This window comes from Phragmites australis, chromosome 1 (genome assembly GCF_958298935.1).
Source record: "Phragmites australis chromosome 1, lpPhrAust1.1, whole genome shotgun sequence".
Lineage (NCBI taxonomy): Eukaryota > Viridiplantae > Streptophyta > Magnoliopsida > Poales > Poaceae > Phragmites > Phragmites australis.
The window spans coordinates 41,520,364-41,538,970 of NC_084921.1; the positions used below are offsets into that span (position 1 = coordinate 41,520,364).

Genomic DNA, 18,607 nt, shown 5'->3' on the forward strand with positions numbered 1-18,607 from the left:
GCGATAGCTTTCTTTAGATCAACAAAAACAGTCTAAGCATTTGGAGCTCTATGAATGCTCAGCATCTCCATGGCATACAAGAATAACAGCTACCCATTGCCAACATGATAGGTGTTTTCACTTGCAATGATGAGCGCAGGGTCAGCAGCAGCAGCGGTGTCCAATTTGAACCGCACTGGCATCCGGCACACGGCCCTTCCCAACTTCTGCAAGCAGCTGCGACGTTTCTGCGACTTCTCGGCGGTCTCCATCGCGTGCGCCTTTCTCAGCTGCGTTTTCCTCGCGACGTCTGCCGTGATCGATGTTATCTGGTTGTCAAGCCTGTGAGACGAGTGAACCCAAAAATGTTCTAGGCGATGTATTGTTCTATGCTGCTTGTACAAACTATAATCGTCTTAGATGTTGATGTGCGGCGTTGCGGTCTGTAGATTTAGTTAAGTTCCGTTTGAATTCGAACATTCCACTGTCCCAATCATCACATTTCGAGACACCTCCTTCTGCTCCTTCCAGCTTCCAACCACTTTTTATCGCATGTTTCCGCATGCTATCAGCTATGGCCGTCCTAGCGAGGGAAAATGCAACACGACCAGGGGTGTCTGTGGAGATATAAGTTATCTCAGTTATTTATTCTTCCCACATGATATTATATATCAGTTGATTATCTTATTTACTTTATAATATTTCATCTACATCTTATAACACGAATCTCGATGCAAACGAATGATCCTAATAAAGCATCCGTCTAATGAAATTTTCCTTTCCAGCAATGCATCACGCGACACGCACAAACCCAGTCACGGAGAAAAGGTGAGGTGACGATAACACCGATGACCCAAAAAAATCGGCATGTTCTCAAGCTAGAGTCTCGGCCTCAGCTCATAATGGGCACGATTGGTTGAGTGCATATGTCCCAACCAAGCTCACACGATGATTGGTTGGGTATATATGTCTCAACCAAACCCACAGAATACAAGTTCTTGATGATCGGTTGCTTGTAGGCTTGACTCCACAGATGCAAAAAGCGCTCTTCGACTCAACTCTTGGAAACGCAGAAATATAACATTTCTAACCAATCAGGCTCACACAGTGCGAGGTGGGAGCAGCCTACACCCATTTTTCTTACTCCATGTATGTTAAATTGGAAAAATTACATACTTATAAGGGCAATTAAATAACTTCCCTACTAAACCAAACGATATAGATAGACAACCAAATAACTTGGACTCACTTACGTGAGCCTGGCTCGCCGATGCAAACTAGGCTAGGGTCATGCGGCAACCAGTCACCCTCAATATCGGCGAGGAGATGGTGAGCGGAGACTTGCCGTTGCCGTGTTTGTGTCCATCCGGCTCACTCGAGTCCTTATCACCTCTGCTTCTACTTCTACAGCCGCCGGAACCTTTAACTCCACCCCCCGCTCGAGGTAATGCCTCCGCTTGTGATGCTCGCATCCCCCTCCCCCTCATCTACCGTGTCGTCCACTCTCCTCCCACCGCCGCCCGCAGATGCCGCCCAAGGTGGTCGCCGTCGCCGCGGGCGAGGCCCACACGCTCGCCCTGACGGGTTAGGACTGAGGACCCCCGCTTGCTCGCGCGAATTTCCTCCCGGCACCCGCCTGGTTTCGGGATCTGATGAGAGGTTCCGTGACCTTTAATTGCAGGTGACGGGGAGGTGTACTCCTGGGGCAGGGGCCCGTTCGGCCGCCTCGGGACCGGCCGCGAGGACGACGAGCTCGTCCCCGCCGCGGTGGCCCCCGCGGTCGCGGCCGGAGGGAGGCCGCGGCCCAGGTTCGTCGCCGTCGCCGCCGGAGCCTACCACAGCCTTGCGCTGGACGGTTCGTGCTGTGTTGCCTCATTAATTATCGACTTATCGTAGCTTTAAAACCTAGAAGTTGGGCAGTGTGTACGGCGAAGCAGGTAAACGTAGATAGATCCTGTTTGTTTCTGCTTCGGCTTCTATCAGAAGGCAGAACAAACGGGATTTCGGAGAAGTGTTTTCTAGAGAAGTCAGAAGTCCGTTTCCGAAGAAAATGAACTAAAACTGAGAAACTCGTTGAGAGACGTTTTTCTGAGAAGTTATGTGCTAAGAACCTAAAAATTTATTGTAGAAGTTAACATCCTATTTTCAAAAGTAGCTTTTCAGATAAGTCAAAAGTATAATTTTTTAAAGTCCAAACAAACATGCCTTTACACTCAGAGCATATCCAACAAACTTTTTAAATCTCGCTCCCTATATCTCCATATAAGAAACCTCTTCAAACGATTCCTTCTTTATTTCTCTATGCGCTCTAACCGACTCTCTAAATCTCACTTTATAAATTTCACTCATCTTTAATTGTTGGTGCAAACAATTGCAAATCATCACATAATATTATAGTGCTACAGTGAAGAACCAAAATTTACAGTAAATAGCTCAGCTAATCTTTCTTTCCAGCAGATAATAAATCAATCTCTGTAAATTTCGTTCTGAAATCACGATCCATATGCACACTAGGTTCCAACATGCACAAGACAGTAAGTTGAACCAAACCTACATGATTACTTTTGTATGCTGCAACTTTAACTAAGAGAACCGCAAGGAGACAAAGCAACAAGCTGGAAAGGGAACTAGGGGCAGGGGAGGTGTCGCCGGGGTGAGCCAATGCTCACACAACGTGGAGCCGTGGTGGCCGACGACCACACATTCACGCGGCGACACCCAGATCCAAGCGCTTAGGCAAACGCGCGGCTGAGAGCTTCCGTTGGGTGCACGAGCCGCTGAGGGCCGTGCACATGTGGCCGAGCAACTGAGCGCACCTTCCGCTGGAGAGGGATGTGGCCAGGAGGGTCGTCGTCATCACTGGAGCAGAGCCGCCACACAGTGAGGACGAAAGATTTGGGGTACTAGGCGAGCTCGCGGAAGGGGAAACGGCGGCGGGGCGGCTGGGGATGAGCTCGCGAGGGAGATCTCACAAGAGAGGGGGGCCGGTAGTTGTCGATGGCGAGCGCTATCCTCCTCCCTGGATGTGGTGAGCAAGGGGGAGGCGATAGCGAGCCCCAACTTTTGGTGATCCTCATACCAAGTCGGCTGGAGCCGGTTTTTTCACGGAACCGCCGTATTTGGCTACAGGGAGCCGGTTGGAAAGTCGGTTGGAGATGCTCTTAGTAGAGTAGGTACATAATTTTTGAATTCTGACGCCTCCGCGGTTTGTGGACAGTAGTGGAATAGACGAATCACTCCGGCCAAGAATTGGAGGTTTTTTCATTTTTGTTACTGTGGCCCAAGCGCGAGCTTGCGACTGGCACTTTGATTTTCCGGGGCTACAATTTGTAAGTTAAGTGATCCCCAGGACGACCTGTCCCAGGCCGTACGTCCTTGCATAAGATGATATGAGTGCTTGGTTGCTCCTGCATAATGTGCACAGGCCATTCAATATTCTTTGCCCTGAATTTTTCTGCACCTGCTTTGTGCGAATTCTGATATGGTCTGACCTAGCTGGGCATTGTTGGCTGAATTGATGATGTTGCAATGGTCACTGCACAGAATATCCATAGTTTATCTAGGTTTTTTGTATGCATATAACTCTTTGTAAGAGCATTTTTTGCATAGAACTTATGTTTTGCATTTGTTATGCCTATCTAGAGGTTTAATTCCCTTAAGTGCAGAATGTTTGTTGCTGCATTTTTTTTGCGAAAAACAATTAAACACAACCAATCAAGGTACATATGCAATGGCTGATACTGATTACTGAATAATATTCAATATGGCAGATGACGGTTCACTCTGGTCATGGGGCTACAATATCTGTATCCTTCATTCTGCTTGACTTCTTTTTGAATGTTGCTAGATGCAAATCACTCAACTTATATTCTTGTCATTGCTGGGTATGTCACTACCTTGACTATTTAACGGATGGTCAGCTTGGCTATGGGGAAGATAATTCCCTTTTTCCATGTTTGGTTGAGCGTTTTCAGGATCTGGGTTCTCCTGAAGCACTGGAGGATGAAGCACAGAGCACCAGCGCCCGGACTTCTTTGAAGGTATGAGAATTTCATCGTTTTCAACAATGATCAAACCGTAAGCGTTTATAGTGGTCCGTGACAAAGTTTGGCTTTCAATTTTTCGAATCTTCATGTATGTTTTGTTACAGTTGTCTTCTGTCAAAGCTGGTGGCATGATGTCTTTTGCCATAGACAGTTTGGGAGCCCTGTGGATGTGGGGAAATTGCCCACAACAGACTGATGCTGGAGAGTTCTGTATTGCAAGTAGCTCTGTTCCACTACCTGTGTGGGATTTCCATGGACACTCCGTAGTTAAGGTTGCCTGTGGTAATGAGCATGTAGTAGCTGCAGTTAGTGCTGGAGAGACCTATACTGGAGGTGACCTTGTTTGTTACGCTTGGGGAAATAACAACCACGGCCAGTTGGGTCTAGGTGACAAGGAAAGTAGATCTCGTCCTGTGCTTATCTCAGCATTTAGTGAAGGATCTTCTTGGGAGGTGTATGAAATTGCATGCGGAGCTTGGCACACTACTGTGCTCACCAATAAGAAGTCTTTTGATGAGGATCTAGAATCTCGGTGCTGGACATTTGGCCTTGGTGATAATGGGCAGCTTGGCCATGGAACCACAACTACCATTTGCTCACCACAACCTGTTGATGGCTTACCAACCGGATCCTTCCTTATTTCTCTTGATTGTGGATTGTTCCACACAACTGTCGTATCCTCCGATGGAGAGGTGTGGTGCTGGGGAATGGAGAGAGGTCTTGGACTGTGCCCAGATGCTAGATTTTCAGGAGTTGATGCTGGGGATGCTCTATATCCAATAAGAGTTCAATATCCTGAGACAAATGGGTTCAAATTTCTTGGTCCAGTGCAGGTCACCTGTGGAGCTGCCCACACTGTTCTTGTTGCTGGTGATGGGTACAGGATGTGGGCATGGGGCAGAGGCCGCAGTGGTGTGCTTGGGAGAGGCCAGACTACTGACAGTTACATACCATGCGTTGTGACGTGGCCTCCACTTTACGAGAACTTCCAAGATATTCATGAGGACCTAGCGGAGGCATCGACGTCAAGAGTGAATGACCGCACTAGCACTGAGTTGGAGCAGAAGCTATCTGCTGCCTCAGCGGAGTTACAGTTCCTCAGGTCAAAACTGACGCTCATGGAGAGATATGCCAACATACTTCACATCTCAATCTTCCGTAAGCCGCTAGACGAACGGACGCTACCGTGCTCACTTCAGGAATCTCCGGTCTTTGATATCAGAAAGGAATTTGAGAACATCTTGGATGCAGCAGACACTGATGAACTCAATCGTTTGGAGATCTTTTACCGCAGCATGCTTTCTGGTGTGAAAGATAAGCTTCTGAAGAGAAGAGTCCAAGAGATGGTCCAACAATGCATTATTTCACTCTCTGCAGGGAGGCAAACCCCTCAAGGTCAGTGAACTGGATGATTATAATTGTTACTAAACAGCAAGTTCCATTGTACAGTATGACAATATTTGGTGCATCAAAATTGAATAAGCCCTCTTTATGCCGTCCTATTGTCGTTCTATCTGTTTCTTCAAAAAATATAGCGAGGCAGTCAAACTATACTGACATCATGATGATCACCTGGTCGACCATTTGATGCGGGCGGCATTACTGACATGTAAACGTGCATGCTGTTTATGATGTTCTTTATATGATAAATGCATACTAGATAAATTGTATCATGTGGAAATGATTTCTCTATGGAATGTCAAAGATGAGCAAGCTTATATTAATATCTAGTTTAAAAGCCATAAGGAAATAACAGTTGCAACTATCAATGTACTGCATTTTTTTGTTTTATATTCAGGAGAGCTGGTTGAGATATAAGTCATGCATTCCATGCGGTTAGCGTACAACGTGAATTGTTATCCTGTAGAGAAATGGCTTTTCCTTGTATGTTTGATTATTGAGCCAAATTGGAGCCAGAACTCGCCCAAATAAGCTTTTAGCAAGGCCTTATTTGGTTGGCAAAAATCCGGCTCGAGTTTTCTAGCTCTAGAGCTCAGTTTTTGAAGTGATTGGCCTGAGTTGCAATTCCTACTATTGAAATCACATACGATTACTTCTTCCTTTTCGTCTATTTTGTGATCTAGAGAAGTTGGGCTTCTTATGCTTCGGTTTCCAGCATTTTCGGCCAGATTTTCTGGCTCCAAAAAAAGAAAAGGCTGACTCAACAGTTGAACCAAACGGCACATTTGGGTGCGTTTGGTTGGAGGGCGAGGTTAGATGGGATAATTATCTATGCTTTTCTGGATGAGATGAGCTAGTTTTTGTTTGGTTAGGATGGATATAATAAGCTAGTTTTTTGTTTGGTTGGTGAAATTAAAGTGGATAGGATAATCTATTCATATTTATAGTTCATCATATGAGAAAAATATTAATGATTTTTTAGGTTTTTTGGAATTTATCCGAGGCATTAAAAATTGCTAAAGTTATAAAAGTAGAATTTTTAAGAAAAATTTAATTAAATATTGGTTCATATTTTTTTCTCAAATCAATCAAAATAGGTTGCTAGTGAGCTTTAAATTGCTCATAAAAATATTTAAAAAATTTAGACTATTTTTATACTTTCAAATAAAATTGTGAGTTAAATAAAAAATGTAATGTACATGGACGAGCATTCTAGCCAAATAGGCCAGACGGAACCATCAAATATCTACAGGTATATTTCCCTATACTCGGCCACCCCATCCGCTCTCCAGTGCAACCAAACTTGTGAACATGGCCATGTCCCGAACGGCTGGGTCCAGCCATCCAAACGGACCCTTAAGCTCGCCATCTCCGCTGCTTGTTGCGAGCGACTGAGCGAATGGTCCGTTCCTTTGACTGAACGAGTGGTCCGTTCCTTTGACTTGCGCAGCCGGCGCCGCTGTCACACTGTGCGCTTCACATGGGAAGCCGGCCCGGCCTGTCGCGAGCACGAGCCCCGCCCGCCCGCCCCGGCGCGGCAGTGCAGAGCACAATAATCATGCCGCCCGCTCAGCAAAAAACTTATCAGAACAGAAACAAAACGTGCTCCCGCTAATCTAATCTAACCCCGCGAGCTTACCACTTCCGGGGCGGCCCTCTGATCTGCCCCCAGATCGCCATTAAACTAGGCTAATCCCGAGCCCTTTTGGCGGTTCCGCCGGCGCAAAGCCTGTGGCGCGGAGACGTAGCCCGCGAGCCGAGTCGCCCCACCGCTCGACGTGTGGCCGCCGTCGTGCCACGTACGCCCCCGACCGTGCCCGCTTGGACGCCCGACTGGCCGGAAGCTCCGCGACCCCCGCCTGGACGCCCGCTGACGGATGGGCTCCGAGGCTGAATATATAACGCGGTCCCACGGACAGCGACCGGCCACCCAACGGGTCAATTGGTTGGGTTCGTTCCGTTGCCACTTTTAATTATGTGCGCATTTTTTTGGGAAAACCAACGCCCTTTTGATCCACTTCGCGACGGTGCTTTCCCACGCGAACCGATCCGGATCTGAGTCACCGGCCGGTGGACCAGGCGCGTGTTGCGGGCCCCGGTGTCATAAGCTGATAGAGTAACGCGCCACGTGGGACAACGGTTTCCGTCTTGCGGTGGTCCGGCGGTTTCCATTATTAGAAGGGCCACGTCACCGGAGGCGGCCTTTTCAAAATTTAAATGCTCGGTTTCGATCCTGCTCTCATGTTCGAGGCAAATCTTTTTGGGAATCGCCTGCGACTTGGTGGTGGACTTCGCCTTCTCTCTCCCCCGCAGTGAGCGAGCGGGCGAGAAATTTGTGGCGTCAAGATCGCTTCGTCGTTGGTTCGTCTCTCTGGTTAGGTTTGGTGTTTAGTGCGGTGGTACCAGCACGTACTACTGTAGCAGGTAAGCTACAGGCAGAGGGAGCTGGACTGGTGGCTGTGCTGCTGCTGCTTCTTCGAACTGGTGGTAGTTTGGGGGCGAGGTGTTCGAGGGTAAGGGTCGCGGGCGTTGTGCGGCTGGGAGGCGGCTAACGAGGCGACGCGAAATAAAGCAGTAGAGGAGAGAGCCCCGGGGATTGTGTGGCGAGCGCTGCTCGCCTCTACTCCACTCCTCTCACCTCGCGTTTGTGCGGCGGGCGGGCTCAGGTGGCTGCGGCGGGTGCTTCAGATCCTTATCTCCTTGCTGCTCCGAGGCGGTTTGGAGCGGTCGTTGCTGGCTTGGATGGGGCTCCGGGAGCAGTAGGTGGAGCCGGAGGACGCGGCGAATCGGAGGTGATCCGGCCATGGGGTAGAGTGGTGGGGGTGTATGGTATGGAGGCCTCCCGTGACGCCGGCGGCGGCGGGCGGCGGTGGGGGGAGGTGGACGGCGAAGCGGCGGAGGAAGGAGGAGGAGGGGCAGGGCGAGAAGAGGAGGGGGGCGAGGTGAGCCTGAGGGAGTGGCTGGACCGGCCGGGCCGCGTGGTGGAGGCCGCGGAGTGTGTGCACGTGTTCCGGCAGGTGGCGGAGGCGGTGGCCATCGCGCACGCGCAGGGGGTGGTCGTGGGCAGCGCGCGCCCGTCATGCTTCGTCGTGTCACCGCCGTTCGCCCGCGTCGCCTTCATCGAGTCCGCCTCGGGCTCCGACGCCTCGAGCTCGTGCTCGGGCTCCGACGCCTCCGACGACGCCGACCCAGACGCCTCGCCTCCGCGGCGAGGCGACGGCGCCGGCCGTGGGGAGGTGCGCGGCGGGAAGGCGTTCCCTCTGAGGAGCGTGCTGGCGATGGAGCTCAACTGGTACACCAGCCCCGAGGAGGCGGAAGACAGCGGTGGTAGTGGTTCTACCTTCGCCTCCGACGTGTACAGATTGGGTGTGCTGTTGTTCGAGGTGCGTTTGCTTCACATGTAGAACGCTTCTATTTTGCGGATCATTCTTGCAGTCGCTAATGTTTGCTACTCGGATTGCAGCTGTTTTGTACGTTCGAAACTGTGGAGGAGAAGATGCGGGCAATGGCGAACCTGCGGGATCGTGTGTTGCCGCCACAGCTGCTGCACAAATGGCCCAAGGAAGCATCCTTCTGCCAGTTGCTTATGCACCCTGTGCCAGAAACCAGACCGAAGATGAGGTGCGTCGGGTGTCATTTACTCAGTGCGTGAGTATATTATCGTTGACACTGAGAAGGGTGCGCTAGGGTGTTGTTTGAATCACATTGCACAACAGGAAATAGTTTAGTATATAGTAGTACTTCTCCTCAAAGCTGAGCACTGCATTTGTTTCCTAGTACATGTGCTGTGTGGCGGCACACTTTACATGATAGAATACATGGGGTTTGATAAACATGGGACACGGTCGATTGCTAGCATGGAGTTGTTCCAAGATCAAGATTGCCTTGGAAAATTCAGCTACTAAATCAGGTATCAGGAGAAAGACACTGCAATCCTTATGAGGCACTAGCACAATCATTGGATTTGTTGTTATCATCAATTAAAAATTAGTGGAACTTATGAACAATGCACCGCATATTCTAGATTGGACATTCTTGTTTAAGTTACACTTTTAGAATAAGTGCAACAAACAATTCAAAAGTTATAACAACTAACCATCAGACCATGAGCTTGCAGGCCTTTTGTGCTGGTTTGCTATTACTCAGCTACATTGTTATCCTGTGCTGTTGTTGCTTTGATACTTTTCATGGTTCATGTTTACTTTCAATTAAAAAAAAATGTCTCCATTGCAGCAAAAAGTGTCTGCACAATTCTTTGCATCTTTGAAATATTTGCTTCTTTTAGAGATATATACTCTAGCTTACTCATGTGAAAAACATTTCCAGTACAACTAGTTTGCGAAATGTGAGCTATCAATGTGTAATATTGTGTTATGATCCGAGATCATAACGATCATAACAGGGATAAACACCCGCTGGGAGGACAGCCAGGCGGCGTCGGCTACTAGGGACGAGATATTTAGACTATAGATGAGGGAGATTTAGAATATTGAGCGAGACTAGCTAATTCTCATTGATTGCTCCCTAATACATAGCTATCGCCAACTATATATAGCCGTCCAACAGAGTCCCAATCCAAATCCAACTCTACTTATCTCCTTCCTAATTCTGAATTGAATCTAACTCTTTCCGATCTTAACTAATCCAGACTCCCCAACTTATCTCAATCTAGACTTGACTTCTAATTCTAATTTATTTCCTTCCTAATTTATCTAAACTGATTTATCTTCTACCTTACTTAACTCTCGCACATGACATTACACCGCTCCTTTTGAGCAGCTTGTCCTCGAGCTGCAGCGTGGCAGCCATGGTTGCAGCCCTTGAAATCCCTATGTTGACGAACGGTTGTAGCGCCAGCGTGATATGTTGGGGCACGACGTAACGGAAGGTGCAGGCCAGCACATACATGACATCTGTCTTCTGAACAGACAAGGACATTCATGTGGCTGTTGTTGGTAGACACTGAAATATGAGCCTCCTTGTCGTGCCTGATGCATGTCTTTGCCATCCCATGAAAGACAACGTTGGAGCTGGTGGATGTTTGTGGCGGGCGGCAATGGAGGCGGGCGTGGTATGGCGGTGACTGCTGGTAGCGTTGCCATCGGTGAAGGAGTCGCTGCACTAGATGGCATATCGCTTTGCAGGACACTAGACATGTTGATGGTTGTCACCGACGAAGGCGTCGATACACTGGAGGTTGTGCCACTGTGTAGCATCAGTGGTTGGTTGGCAGCGTCCAACAAGTACTGTTCCACCATCGAAAGTCGCGAGGACATGGTGGCCAACTGCTGAACCACCTCTCCTAGCTGTTGCTTGATGTTGGCTAGGGTACTGTTGATGATGGTGAAGCCATCTGGGAATTTCTTGTGCAACATTGCTTCCTGTTCGGCAAGAAGTGCTTGGAATCGATCGTTCTCAATACCAGAAGCCATGGTCTCTGATACCAAGTTGTTATGACCCGAAATCATAATAAGGATAAACATCCACTAGGAGGATAGCCGAGCAGCGTCGGCTGCTAGGGACAAGATATTTAGACTATAGATGAGGGAGATTTAGAATATAAAGGGAGACTAGATTAATTCTCATTGCTTGCTCCCTAATACACGGCTATTGCCAACTATATATAGCCGGCTAACTAACAGAGTTCAATCCGAATCCAACTCTACTTATCTCCTTCCTAATTCCGAATTGAATCTAGCTCTTTCCAATCTTAACTAATCTGGACTCCCTAACTTATCTTAATATGGACTTGACTTCTAATTCTAATTCTAATTTATTTCCTTCCTAATTTATCTAAACCGATTTATCTCCTATCTTACTTGACTCTCGCACATGACATATTGGTTCTAGTAAATTGAACTCAGTAGAAAATGCAGGGTGTTTTTACTTTATTTTCTCAGAAGATCTTTATTGTCTGGCTATAAAGACCTTTTTTTTTTGGGACAGTAGACCATTGTTGGAGTAAGTTCAGGCTAACATCAAAAATATATTTTTTATCTTCATTGCCTTGTCTATTTTTTTATTTTTTTTAAACATGTACAAGCATTTGTTGTCTGAAGAAAGAATAATGTTTTGTAGTATTTTCCATTCATGCCATGCTTGTTGATCTTCAGTTTTCTACGATGATATTTATTTTAAAAAATTAGGACAGTAAAGCTACATATCAATAGATTAGCTTTGTGTTTTCCTATGAGGTTACATTTGTTCTCTTTTGTTTGACAGTGAGGTGCTACAGAGTGATTTCCTTAATCAATCGCGGAATAACCTGGAAGAGCATGAAGCAGCACTTAGGTTACGTGAAGAAATAGAAGAACAAGAATTACTGCTGGATTTTCTTCAGCAGTTGCAGACAAGAAAGCAGGGTATAGCAGACAATTTGCAGGACACTGTTACTTTTCTCTCTTCTGATATCAATGAGGTACTCCACCAGCAATCAGCTCTTGGACATTGTGGAAACTTCTCATCTGATTTTGATAAAGAGGCGTGCTCTGGAACTGTTGAAGATCAGAGTGATTGTGGATCCAGGAAGCGTTCCAGACCTGAGCTGCAAGGTGTTGACATGGACGAACAGAATCGGAGTCTGGAAGAATGCTCTAGAACAGTGCCATCCTCTGTGCTAATCCAGGAAAGTGTTTTGTCAAAAAGCTCCAGGTTGATGAAGAACTTCAAAAAACTTGAAACAGCTTACTTTCTAACAAGGTCCAAGTTGGCAAAGCAAGTTGGCAACCAAATAAATAGTTGTCATCAAGTTGTCAAGAGGGCTACTGGTTCAGCTGTTGGGACTGAGGGGAGTTCAATAGATGATTTTCCTTTGGAAGGACAATATGGTAGAAGGCAAAGTGGTTGGGTGAACTCTTTTCTTGAGGGATTGTGCAAGTACTTGTCGTTCAGTAAGTTGAAAATTCGGGCCGAACTGAGGCATTGTGATTTGCTGAACTCATCAAACTTAGTATGCTCCGCAGGGTTCGACCGGGATAGAGAGTTTTTTGCAACTGCTGGTGTAAATAAGAAGATAAAAGTGTTTGAGTATAATATGATTGTAAATGAATATCGTGACATTCACTATCCTGTGGTAGAGATGTCTAATAGATCAAAATTAAGTAGTATTTGCTGGAACAGTTATATGAAGAGCCATATAGCATCTAGTGATTTTGAGGGTATCGTACAGGTAAGCTCCTTCTGGCATGTTTTTTTAAAAAAAATTGTAGATGATGCAATTATCATAATAGACCCTTCTTTTCAGGTTTGGGATGTTACTAGGAGTCAAGTTTTCGTTGAGATGAGGGAGCATGAGAGGCGTGCGTGGTCGGTGGACTTCTCTATTGTGGATCCAACAAAATTGGTCAGTGGGAGTGATGATGGTTGTGTGAAGCTGTGGGATATGAATAAGGCAATTTTATTCTTGCACCTACTGTATGTCAGCTTTTGAGCTGCGGTTATTGAACTTATATATGTGATCACAGAATTGTTTTTCCTCCACTACTGTAACATATTTCCATAAACTTTGCAGGCTGGGAGTGTTGGCACTATTAGAACAAGGGCAAATGTGTGCTCTGTGCAATTTCAACCTGATTCTGCTCGCTCCATTGCAATTGGCTCAGCAGATCACAAAATTTACTGCTATGATCTTCGAAACATACGAGCTCCTTATTGTACACTAGTTGGACACACAAAAACTGTAAGCTATGTGAAATATCTAGACGCGTCAACAATAGTATCTGCGTCTACTGACAATTCATTGAAGCTTTGGGACCTGTCTATGAGTCCAGGAAGGATAATTGACAGTCCAATTCAAACATTTACAGGGCATACAAATACAAAGGTTAGATAGCACTTACATGTATTTCTTATCTTTTCATAATATTGCTGTACAACTGATTATTGTCTAGTTTTATCTTTCTGTACATTTAATTAGTAGAATATCCCACGTTATTACTCAGCTAGTTTTGAAAATACAGTTGTACTTGCAATGAAATTCTAATACCTATGGAGTATACTACTAACTACTGTAACAATTGCATGTGCTATACTTAGTACAACTATAGTGCCTCTGATTAAAGACATAACTGTATATGTTGTACAGCTATATCTTCTTTTTACGGATTAATGTGCGAAGGAGGTGACTTGAATCCCACCACCAGTTGTTTATAGATATATAGATTGCTTGACAGTCTTAAATCGTTACTCACTTCATGTGCTTCCCATGGATATATAGAATGATTTCTTTCTGTGCTGAAAGAAAACATGATTTTGTTGAGTGACAAATTTACTTATATATGTTGAATCTTTTGACCAGAACTTTGTTGGCCTTTCCATTTCTGACGGGTACATTGCTACTGGCTCTGAAACAAATGAGGTACGCATTCTAAGGCTAAGCTACCACCAACTTCTACACGGGATATCTCAATATCTGACTTGTAGTTACAGTGTCGAGTAGAGTTCTATCAGCCTTCATATAAAGCCATTCGGTAGAGTACTTCTGTCAACATTGTGATTGTTGCGAAGAAGCTGATGTTTACTAATTGATAGATAACTCCTTCATATCTGTATTTTGCACATCTTCCTGCTGGTGTGTTAATGGATTTGGTTTAGTTCACGTCACTCATGCTCGACACATGTTATGCCTGTGCATACAGCATACAGAGAGATAAGAACAGCTTTCATATAAATTACTTGCACGTTGTTTTATAAGTCAGAGCAGCATAGCTAACTGAACTTTCAAGTTATCACTTAATGTAAAAAGGATGAACTCAGTACTCACTTAATGTAAAAAGGATGAACTCAAAGTACTGAGATGGAATGCAAATGAGTGTTCCGTTGTGACTGAGTGGGCATTGTAGTTTCCAAGTTTTAAGAAGCATTTGCTGTGTCAATAGAGAAATGAATGGGATTGGAATTCCTGACATTGAACTTTGGTGATTGGTGTGGATAACCTCAGCGGAACTTAGTGCATTTTAATTTTTGATAGATTGGTATATGTCTCCATTGCCTTTTTACAATTGAAATGCCTAACTTGTCTTACACTCTTACTGTATCGCAGGTTTTTGTCTACCACAAAGAATTTCCAATGCCAGTCTTGGCATATAAGTTCAACGTCGCAGACCCTATATCAGGCCATGAGATTGACGATCCATCGCAGTTCATTTCATGCGTGTGTTGGAGAGGGCAGTCTTCAACACTTCTCTCTGCTAACTCCAGCGGAAACATTAAGATCTTAGAAATGGACTGACTCCGTGCCATTGGAGTGTGCGTGTGCCCAGTTTCGAGTAGAAATGGACTGGCTTCTTACCAAGGGTGTGTGTATTGGGAATGCAGAGAGGCCAACAGGGTGAAGTGTAACTTGAACAGAGTTGCTGAGTTGGAAGTTAGGAGTTTGGTAGAGGGGTGGCAGATGTAACAGATTTAGCATTAATTAATAGGATTACAGGTTAGCGTGGTAGCAAAGTAGCGTATATAGGAAAATAATTTGAGGTGTTGGGGGTCCCAGAAGGAAAGGTTTTGTACATCATTGGTTCGAGGTATACTTGTATAGGCAATCAATCCAAATTTTTACCTAACATCAGGCTTTTGTTCTTGCGTTCCTTCCGATTACCTTTGTGTTTCTTGCGATAGTAGTGCGTGAAGTGCAGAAGTACAAAATGATCCACATCTGTTTAACCAGAGATGAGTATTTTTTAACCTGATTATCTTCCATGCAATGGAATTTTTAGAATTTGGTCTTTTTTAAAAACTTTTTCTTTGTATGCATATATGGAGAAATAATGTTGAAAAATGGATCATTTTTACGACGTCATAATATTTGACGCTGTGAGCTACTAATAATCTTTTAAGTTCAAAATAGAAGATCAATATCATGGCGCCCTGCAAAAGGATCTATTTTCAAAAAATATTTTTATACAGGTTTATTGGTAAAATATATTTTTTAAAAGGGTCAAAATGTAAAAGTTCCACTTCCATGCATGACGTACCCGTGCATCTTGGGAATTCTCCGTTCATCTGTACGCATGACGAGTTGTTCAAAGGAACAGAGGATTTGTCAATGATGAAGACTCTGTACAGTCGTTATGTTCACCCACTCATAATTTTATCTTGAAAGGCAACTCCACTAGTAACGTGGAATTTTTAACTGCCGTTCGTCATTTCGGCAGCGCTGTGAGATTGCTCCGTAGTTGCCCTGAACAGGACTGAGCGATAAATGCAAATCGTATTGCAGGAATCGCCTTTTTTTTTCTTTTGGTAAGGTGGAGATGAACCGCATGCTTTCACCTGTAAACAATACTTACCCCATTATCTAAAAAAAGTGATTCATGACTGACGCGTAAATCAGGATTCGTCGCGATTGGATGCAGCAGACCCTAGACATTGACGAATCGGTTGCCAACCTGCTCCAGCTATGAATGTGCACGGAGCCGCAGATGGACTCCAACTCCTCTCGCGCAGTACGACACGAAGATGGACACGAAGAGGACATCAACTTTCTAAAGAGATAGCTTTGCGCATTGGAGTAGGAGCATTATCCTATGCCCAGATCGATTTTACATCGATAATTATTCCCCCTGTAAACACCTAATACCTATTTTGCGTTTATCACACTGCAGGTGGCACACGTCACTGCTGAAAATTTTTTATCAGTGTCGGTTCAAAATCATCATCAGTAACAGGTTTTAAACTGATACGGATTACTCGGTATTGATAGTCATTGACTATCAGTGCAAGGTATAAAAACAGCATAAAAATCAATATCAGTGCTGGTTGGTGGATCTAACCGGTATTGATAGTCTCGATCTCGATTCAACGTTTTTTCGCCGAAAAAGCTAAAAAAATTCGCGATCAAGACACCCGACTAAAGGCTGCTCACCCAACCGCACCAACATTCGCAAGTCACGCGATATTCACTCGCATGTGGCAACCAAGACTCAAACTCAAGACCTCATAGTCTATGTGCACGCGTAACCCCTCTAATCATCTCAGCTATTATCCATTCATGAATATAGTAGCATAATAAATCATTTTAACATCTTCTGATCTAACATTTGAATAGCTATTTGGACATCTAAATGATCTCAAATGAAAAGGTTGTACATCTTATCGAGAGATACAATTTTTATATAAAGTTTTTCTTCATTCGACTATGTGTTAAAAAAGTTATGAATTTTTTAATATGAGCTATCATTGATCATTGTTGCAACTTTATTATAATTATTTAGACATTTAAATGATCTTAAATTAAAAAGGTTTTAACTATAAAGTTGTAGATCTCATCGAGAGCTATAATTTTCATATAAATTTTTTCTCATTCGACTTCATGTAAAAAAGTTATGAATTTTTTAAGATAAACTATGATAGTAACAAGCGTTCGTGACTAGTATCAGTGCTGCTTCGTGGTCTGAACCGGCACTGATGTATTAGTGCCGGTTCTTTGCTCCTTAGTCATTGTTCGCGCTCGGGAGTTTAAGAACTGGTACTGGTATGTCTTTAGTGTCGATTACTGTTGAACTGAAACTAATACGTTTTCAGTATCGATTATTGTTGAACTGATATTAATAGAACGCTATATATATATATATATATATATATATATATATATATATATATATATATATATATATATATATATATATATATATATATATATATATGATGTTTTGTAGTAAGTACGCTGAACTCACAGGAATGCCATACATGGCACAGCCCCTGCATGCGAGCCCTCACCTAGGGTCTGTTTGGTTGCCCGCATGCCCTCAGGCTGACTCGTATGAGTCATACAGGCTGAGTTGAGACAGGCTGGGGAGATGCAGCAGAGTCTGTTTGGTTGGCTGTATATGCTCAGTCTGGCTGAGAAGAGATTGTGTTTGGTTGCCCGCATTAGTATATGTTGTATGAGATTGAAATAAAAAAAACAAGTGTTAACATGATATTTATTTTGCATAAATACACTATATAGTACTTAATTTATCATATTAAAACTTAATCTAATTTAAAATGTACTAATATGAGCTAATATTTACTAATTATCCATCGTTAACGCTAATCTGCTGCATGTGGCTGGCCTGGCCCGGGAGAAACGGTCATTCCGGCGTTTCCCGCCGGCCAGGCTGGGGAGGTGCAAACGCACGGACGAATGCAGGCTCGAGTGAAGATGCAGGCAACCAAACGGCAAGCGCCTGCACGCGCGGAGCTAGGCCGGCGTGCTGCTCCGCACGTGCAGGCATCCAAACACGTCCCTAGCGCTTGGTGGGGTTCTGTGGAGCGAACATGAAGGTGCTGGCCGAGTAGCGCGCCTGCAGCCCGTCGGAGAGCGTCACGAACTTGCGGAACTTGAGCCGCGACCCCTTCTTCCATGCAGGCTTGACGATCACGCCGCACCGGCGCGCCGGCGACCGCGGAACGTACACCTTGCAGTCCTTGCTCGTGAAGGGCGCCGCCTGCCTCCACGTCTGGATCAGGAAGTAGCCCTGCGCGTCCGTGGTGTTCCACACCGACAGTGCCCACTTGCCGCGCTGGCACCGCAGCAGCGCCGCCGCATCTGCATGCATATACGAATAGAAGGTGCATGTACTGAGGAGCGTACCGGCCTGTACGTAAGGACGCGCGCATACTACAGCAAATATATTAAGCACTGCACAGACGATTTCAGGGAGGGACTGCATGCGTACTCGGGAGAGGCGACGTGTTCTTGGACTTGACGTAGCCGCAGTACCGGCAGCTCTTGCACCAGACGACGCCCTCGACGCTGATGGTGAAGTTCAGTTTCGGCAGCGGCCAGGGCAGGCCCATGGACAAACAGCGGAATGGCAAGCAGCCCTATATTAAAAAAGAAACACATTAGGGATATGTGATAACTATTATCAGTGACAGATAATATACTTATTACATTAAACGCGTCACTGATGAAAGATCATCGGTGACGGATTTTGACCTGTTACTGATGAGGCATTAGTAACAGGTCATAAATATAATTCGTTACTGACGTGTGTCTCTCATGTATTGGGCAGAATCACATCAGTGACGAGTTATGTGTTACCCGTCACTTATGTGTTCAAATAAGTGACGGGTTATCAATTTACCCATCACTTATGTGACCAAATAGTTAATGGTATTCACCCGCCACTGATGTACATCTCTCATGTGTTAGGAGAAACATATCAGTGGCAGATTACGAGGTTACCCGTCACTTATAT

The 18,607-nt window shown here is 45.1% G+C and overlaps 3 protein-coding genes across 5 annotated transcripts; 2 read left to right on the forward strand and 1 right to left on the reverse strand.

The window, feature by feature from the left end:
* Positions 1 to 1,266: 1,266 nt before the first annotated feature.
* LOC133919645 (ultraviolet-B receptor UVR8-like) lies at positions 1,267 to 5,698 on the forward strand. Of its 2 annotated transcripts, XM_062364103.1 has the most exons (5): positions 1,267 to 1,563; positions 1,661 to 1,834; positions 3,750 to 3,785; positions 3,892 to 4,019; positions 4,130 to 5,698. In XM_062364103.1, exons 1-5 carry the CDS (start codon positions 1,506 to 1,508, stop codon positions 5,426 to 5,428), a joined length of 1,695 nt encoding a protein of 564 aa, XP_062220087.1. In that variant the 5' UTR covers positions 1,267 to 1,505; the 3' UTR covers positions 5,429 to 5,698. The 2 variants fall into 2 exon arrangements, with proteins under 2 accessions (XP_062220087.1, XP_062220094.1); XM_062364110.1 differs by lacking the exon at positions 1,267 to 1,563 and having other exon boundaries at positions 1,700 to 1,834; positions 3,900 to 4,019.
* Positions 5,699 to 7,654: 1,956 nt separating this feature from the next.
* LOC133919660 (protein SPA1-RELATED 4-like) lies at positions 7,655 to 14,983 on the forward strand. Of its 2 annotated transcripts, XM_062364121.1 has the most exons (7): positions 7,658 to 8,809; positions 8,890 to 9,047; positions 11,649 to 12,594; positions 12,670 to 12,816; positions 12,937 to 13,248; positions 13,723 to 13,782; positions 14,467 to 14,983. In XM_062364121.1, the coding sequence occupies exons 1-7, from the start codon at positions 8,258 to 8,260 to the stop codon at positions 14,653 to 14,655; spliced, it is 2,364 nt and encodes a 787-aa protein (XP_062220105.1). In that variant the 5' UTR covers positions 7,658 to 8,257; the 3' UTR covers positions 14,656 to 14,983. The 2 variants fall into 2 exon arrangements, with proteins under 2 accessions (XP_062220112.1, XP_062220105.1); XM_062364128.1 differs by lacking the exons at positions 13,723 to 13,782; positions 14,467 to 14,983 and having other exon boundaries at positions 7,655 to 8,809; positions 12,670 to 12,839; positions 12,937 to 13,231.
* Positions 14,984 to 17,650: 2,667 nt separating this feature from the next.
* Positions 17,651 to 18,203, reverse strand: LOC133884926 (non-classical arabinogalactan protein 30-like). Its single transcript, XM_062324536.1, has 2 exons — positions 18,083 to 18,203; positions 17,651 to 17,952 (listed from the first exon to the last, which is right to left on the reverse strand). Exons 1-2 carry the CDS (start codon positions 18,201 to 18,203, stop codon positions 17,651 to 17,653), a joined length of 423 nt encoding a protein of 140 aa, XP_062180520.1.
* Positions 18,204 to 18,607: the final 404 nt, after the last annotated feature.

Coding starts and splice junctions, on each gene's coding strand:
- LOC133919645 (XM_062364103.1), top strand. CDS start 1,506: ATGCCGCCCAAGGTGGTCGCCGTCGCCGCGGGCGAGGCCCACACGCTC. Junction 1,564..1,660: donor CCACACGCTCGCCCTGACGG/GTTAGGACTGAG, acceptor CTTTAATTGCAG/GTGACGGGGAGGTGTACTCC. Junction 1,835..3,749: donor CCACAGCCTTGCGCTGGACG/GTTCGTGCTGTG, acceptor TCAATATGGCAG/ATGACGGTTCACTCTGGTCA.
- LOC133919660 (XM_062364121.1), top strand. CDS start 8,258: ATGGAGGCCTCCCGTGACGCCGGCGGCGGCGGGCGGCGGTGGGGGGAG. Junction 9,048..11,648: donor GAAACCAGACCGAAGATGAG/GTGCGTCGGGTG, acceptor TTTGTTTGACAG/TGAGGTGCTACAGAGTGATT. Junction 13,249..13,722: donor CAGGGCATACAAATACAAAG/GTTAGATAGCAC, acceptor TCTTTTGACCAG/AACTTTGTTGGCCTTTCCAT.
- LOC133884926 (XM_062324536.1), bottom strand. CDS start 18,203: ATGGGCCTGCCCTGGCCGCTGCCGAAACTGAACTTCACCATCAGCGTC. Junction 17,953..18,082: donor GAACACGTCGCCTCTCCCGA/GTACGCATGCAG, acceptor ATATGCATGCAG/ATGCGGCGGCGCTGCTGCGG.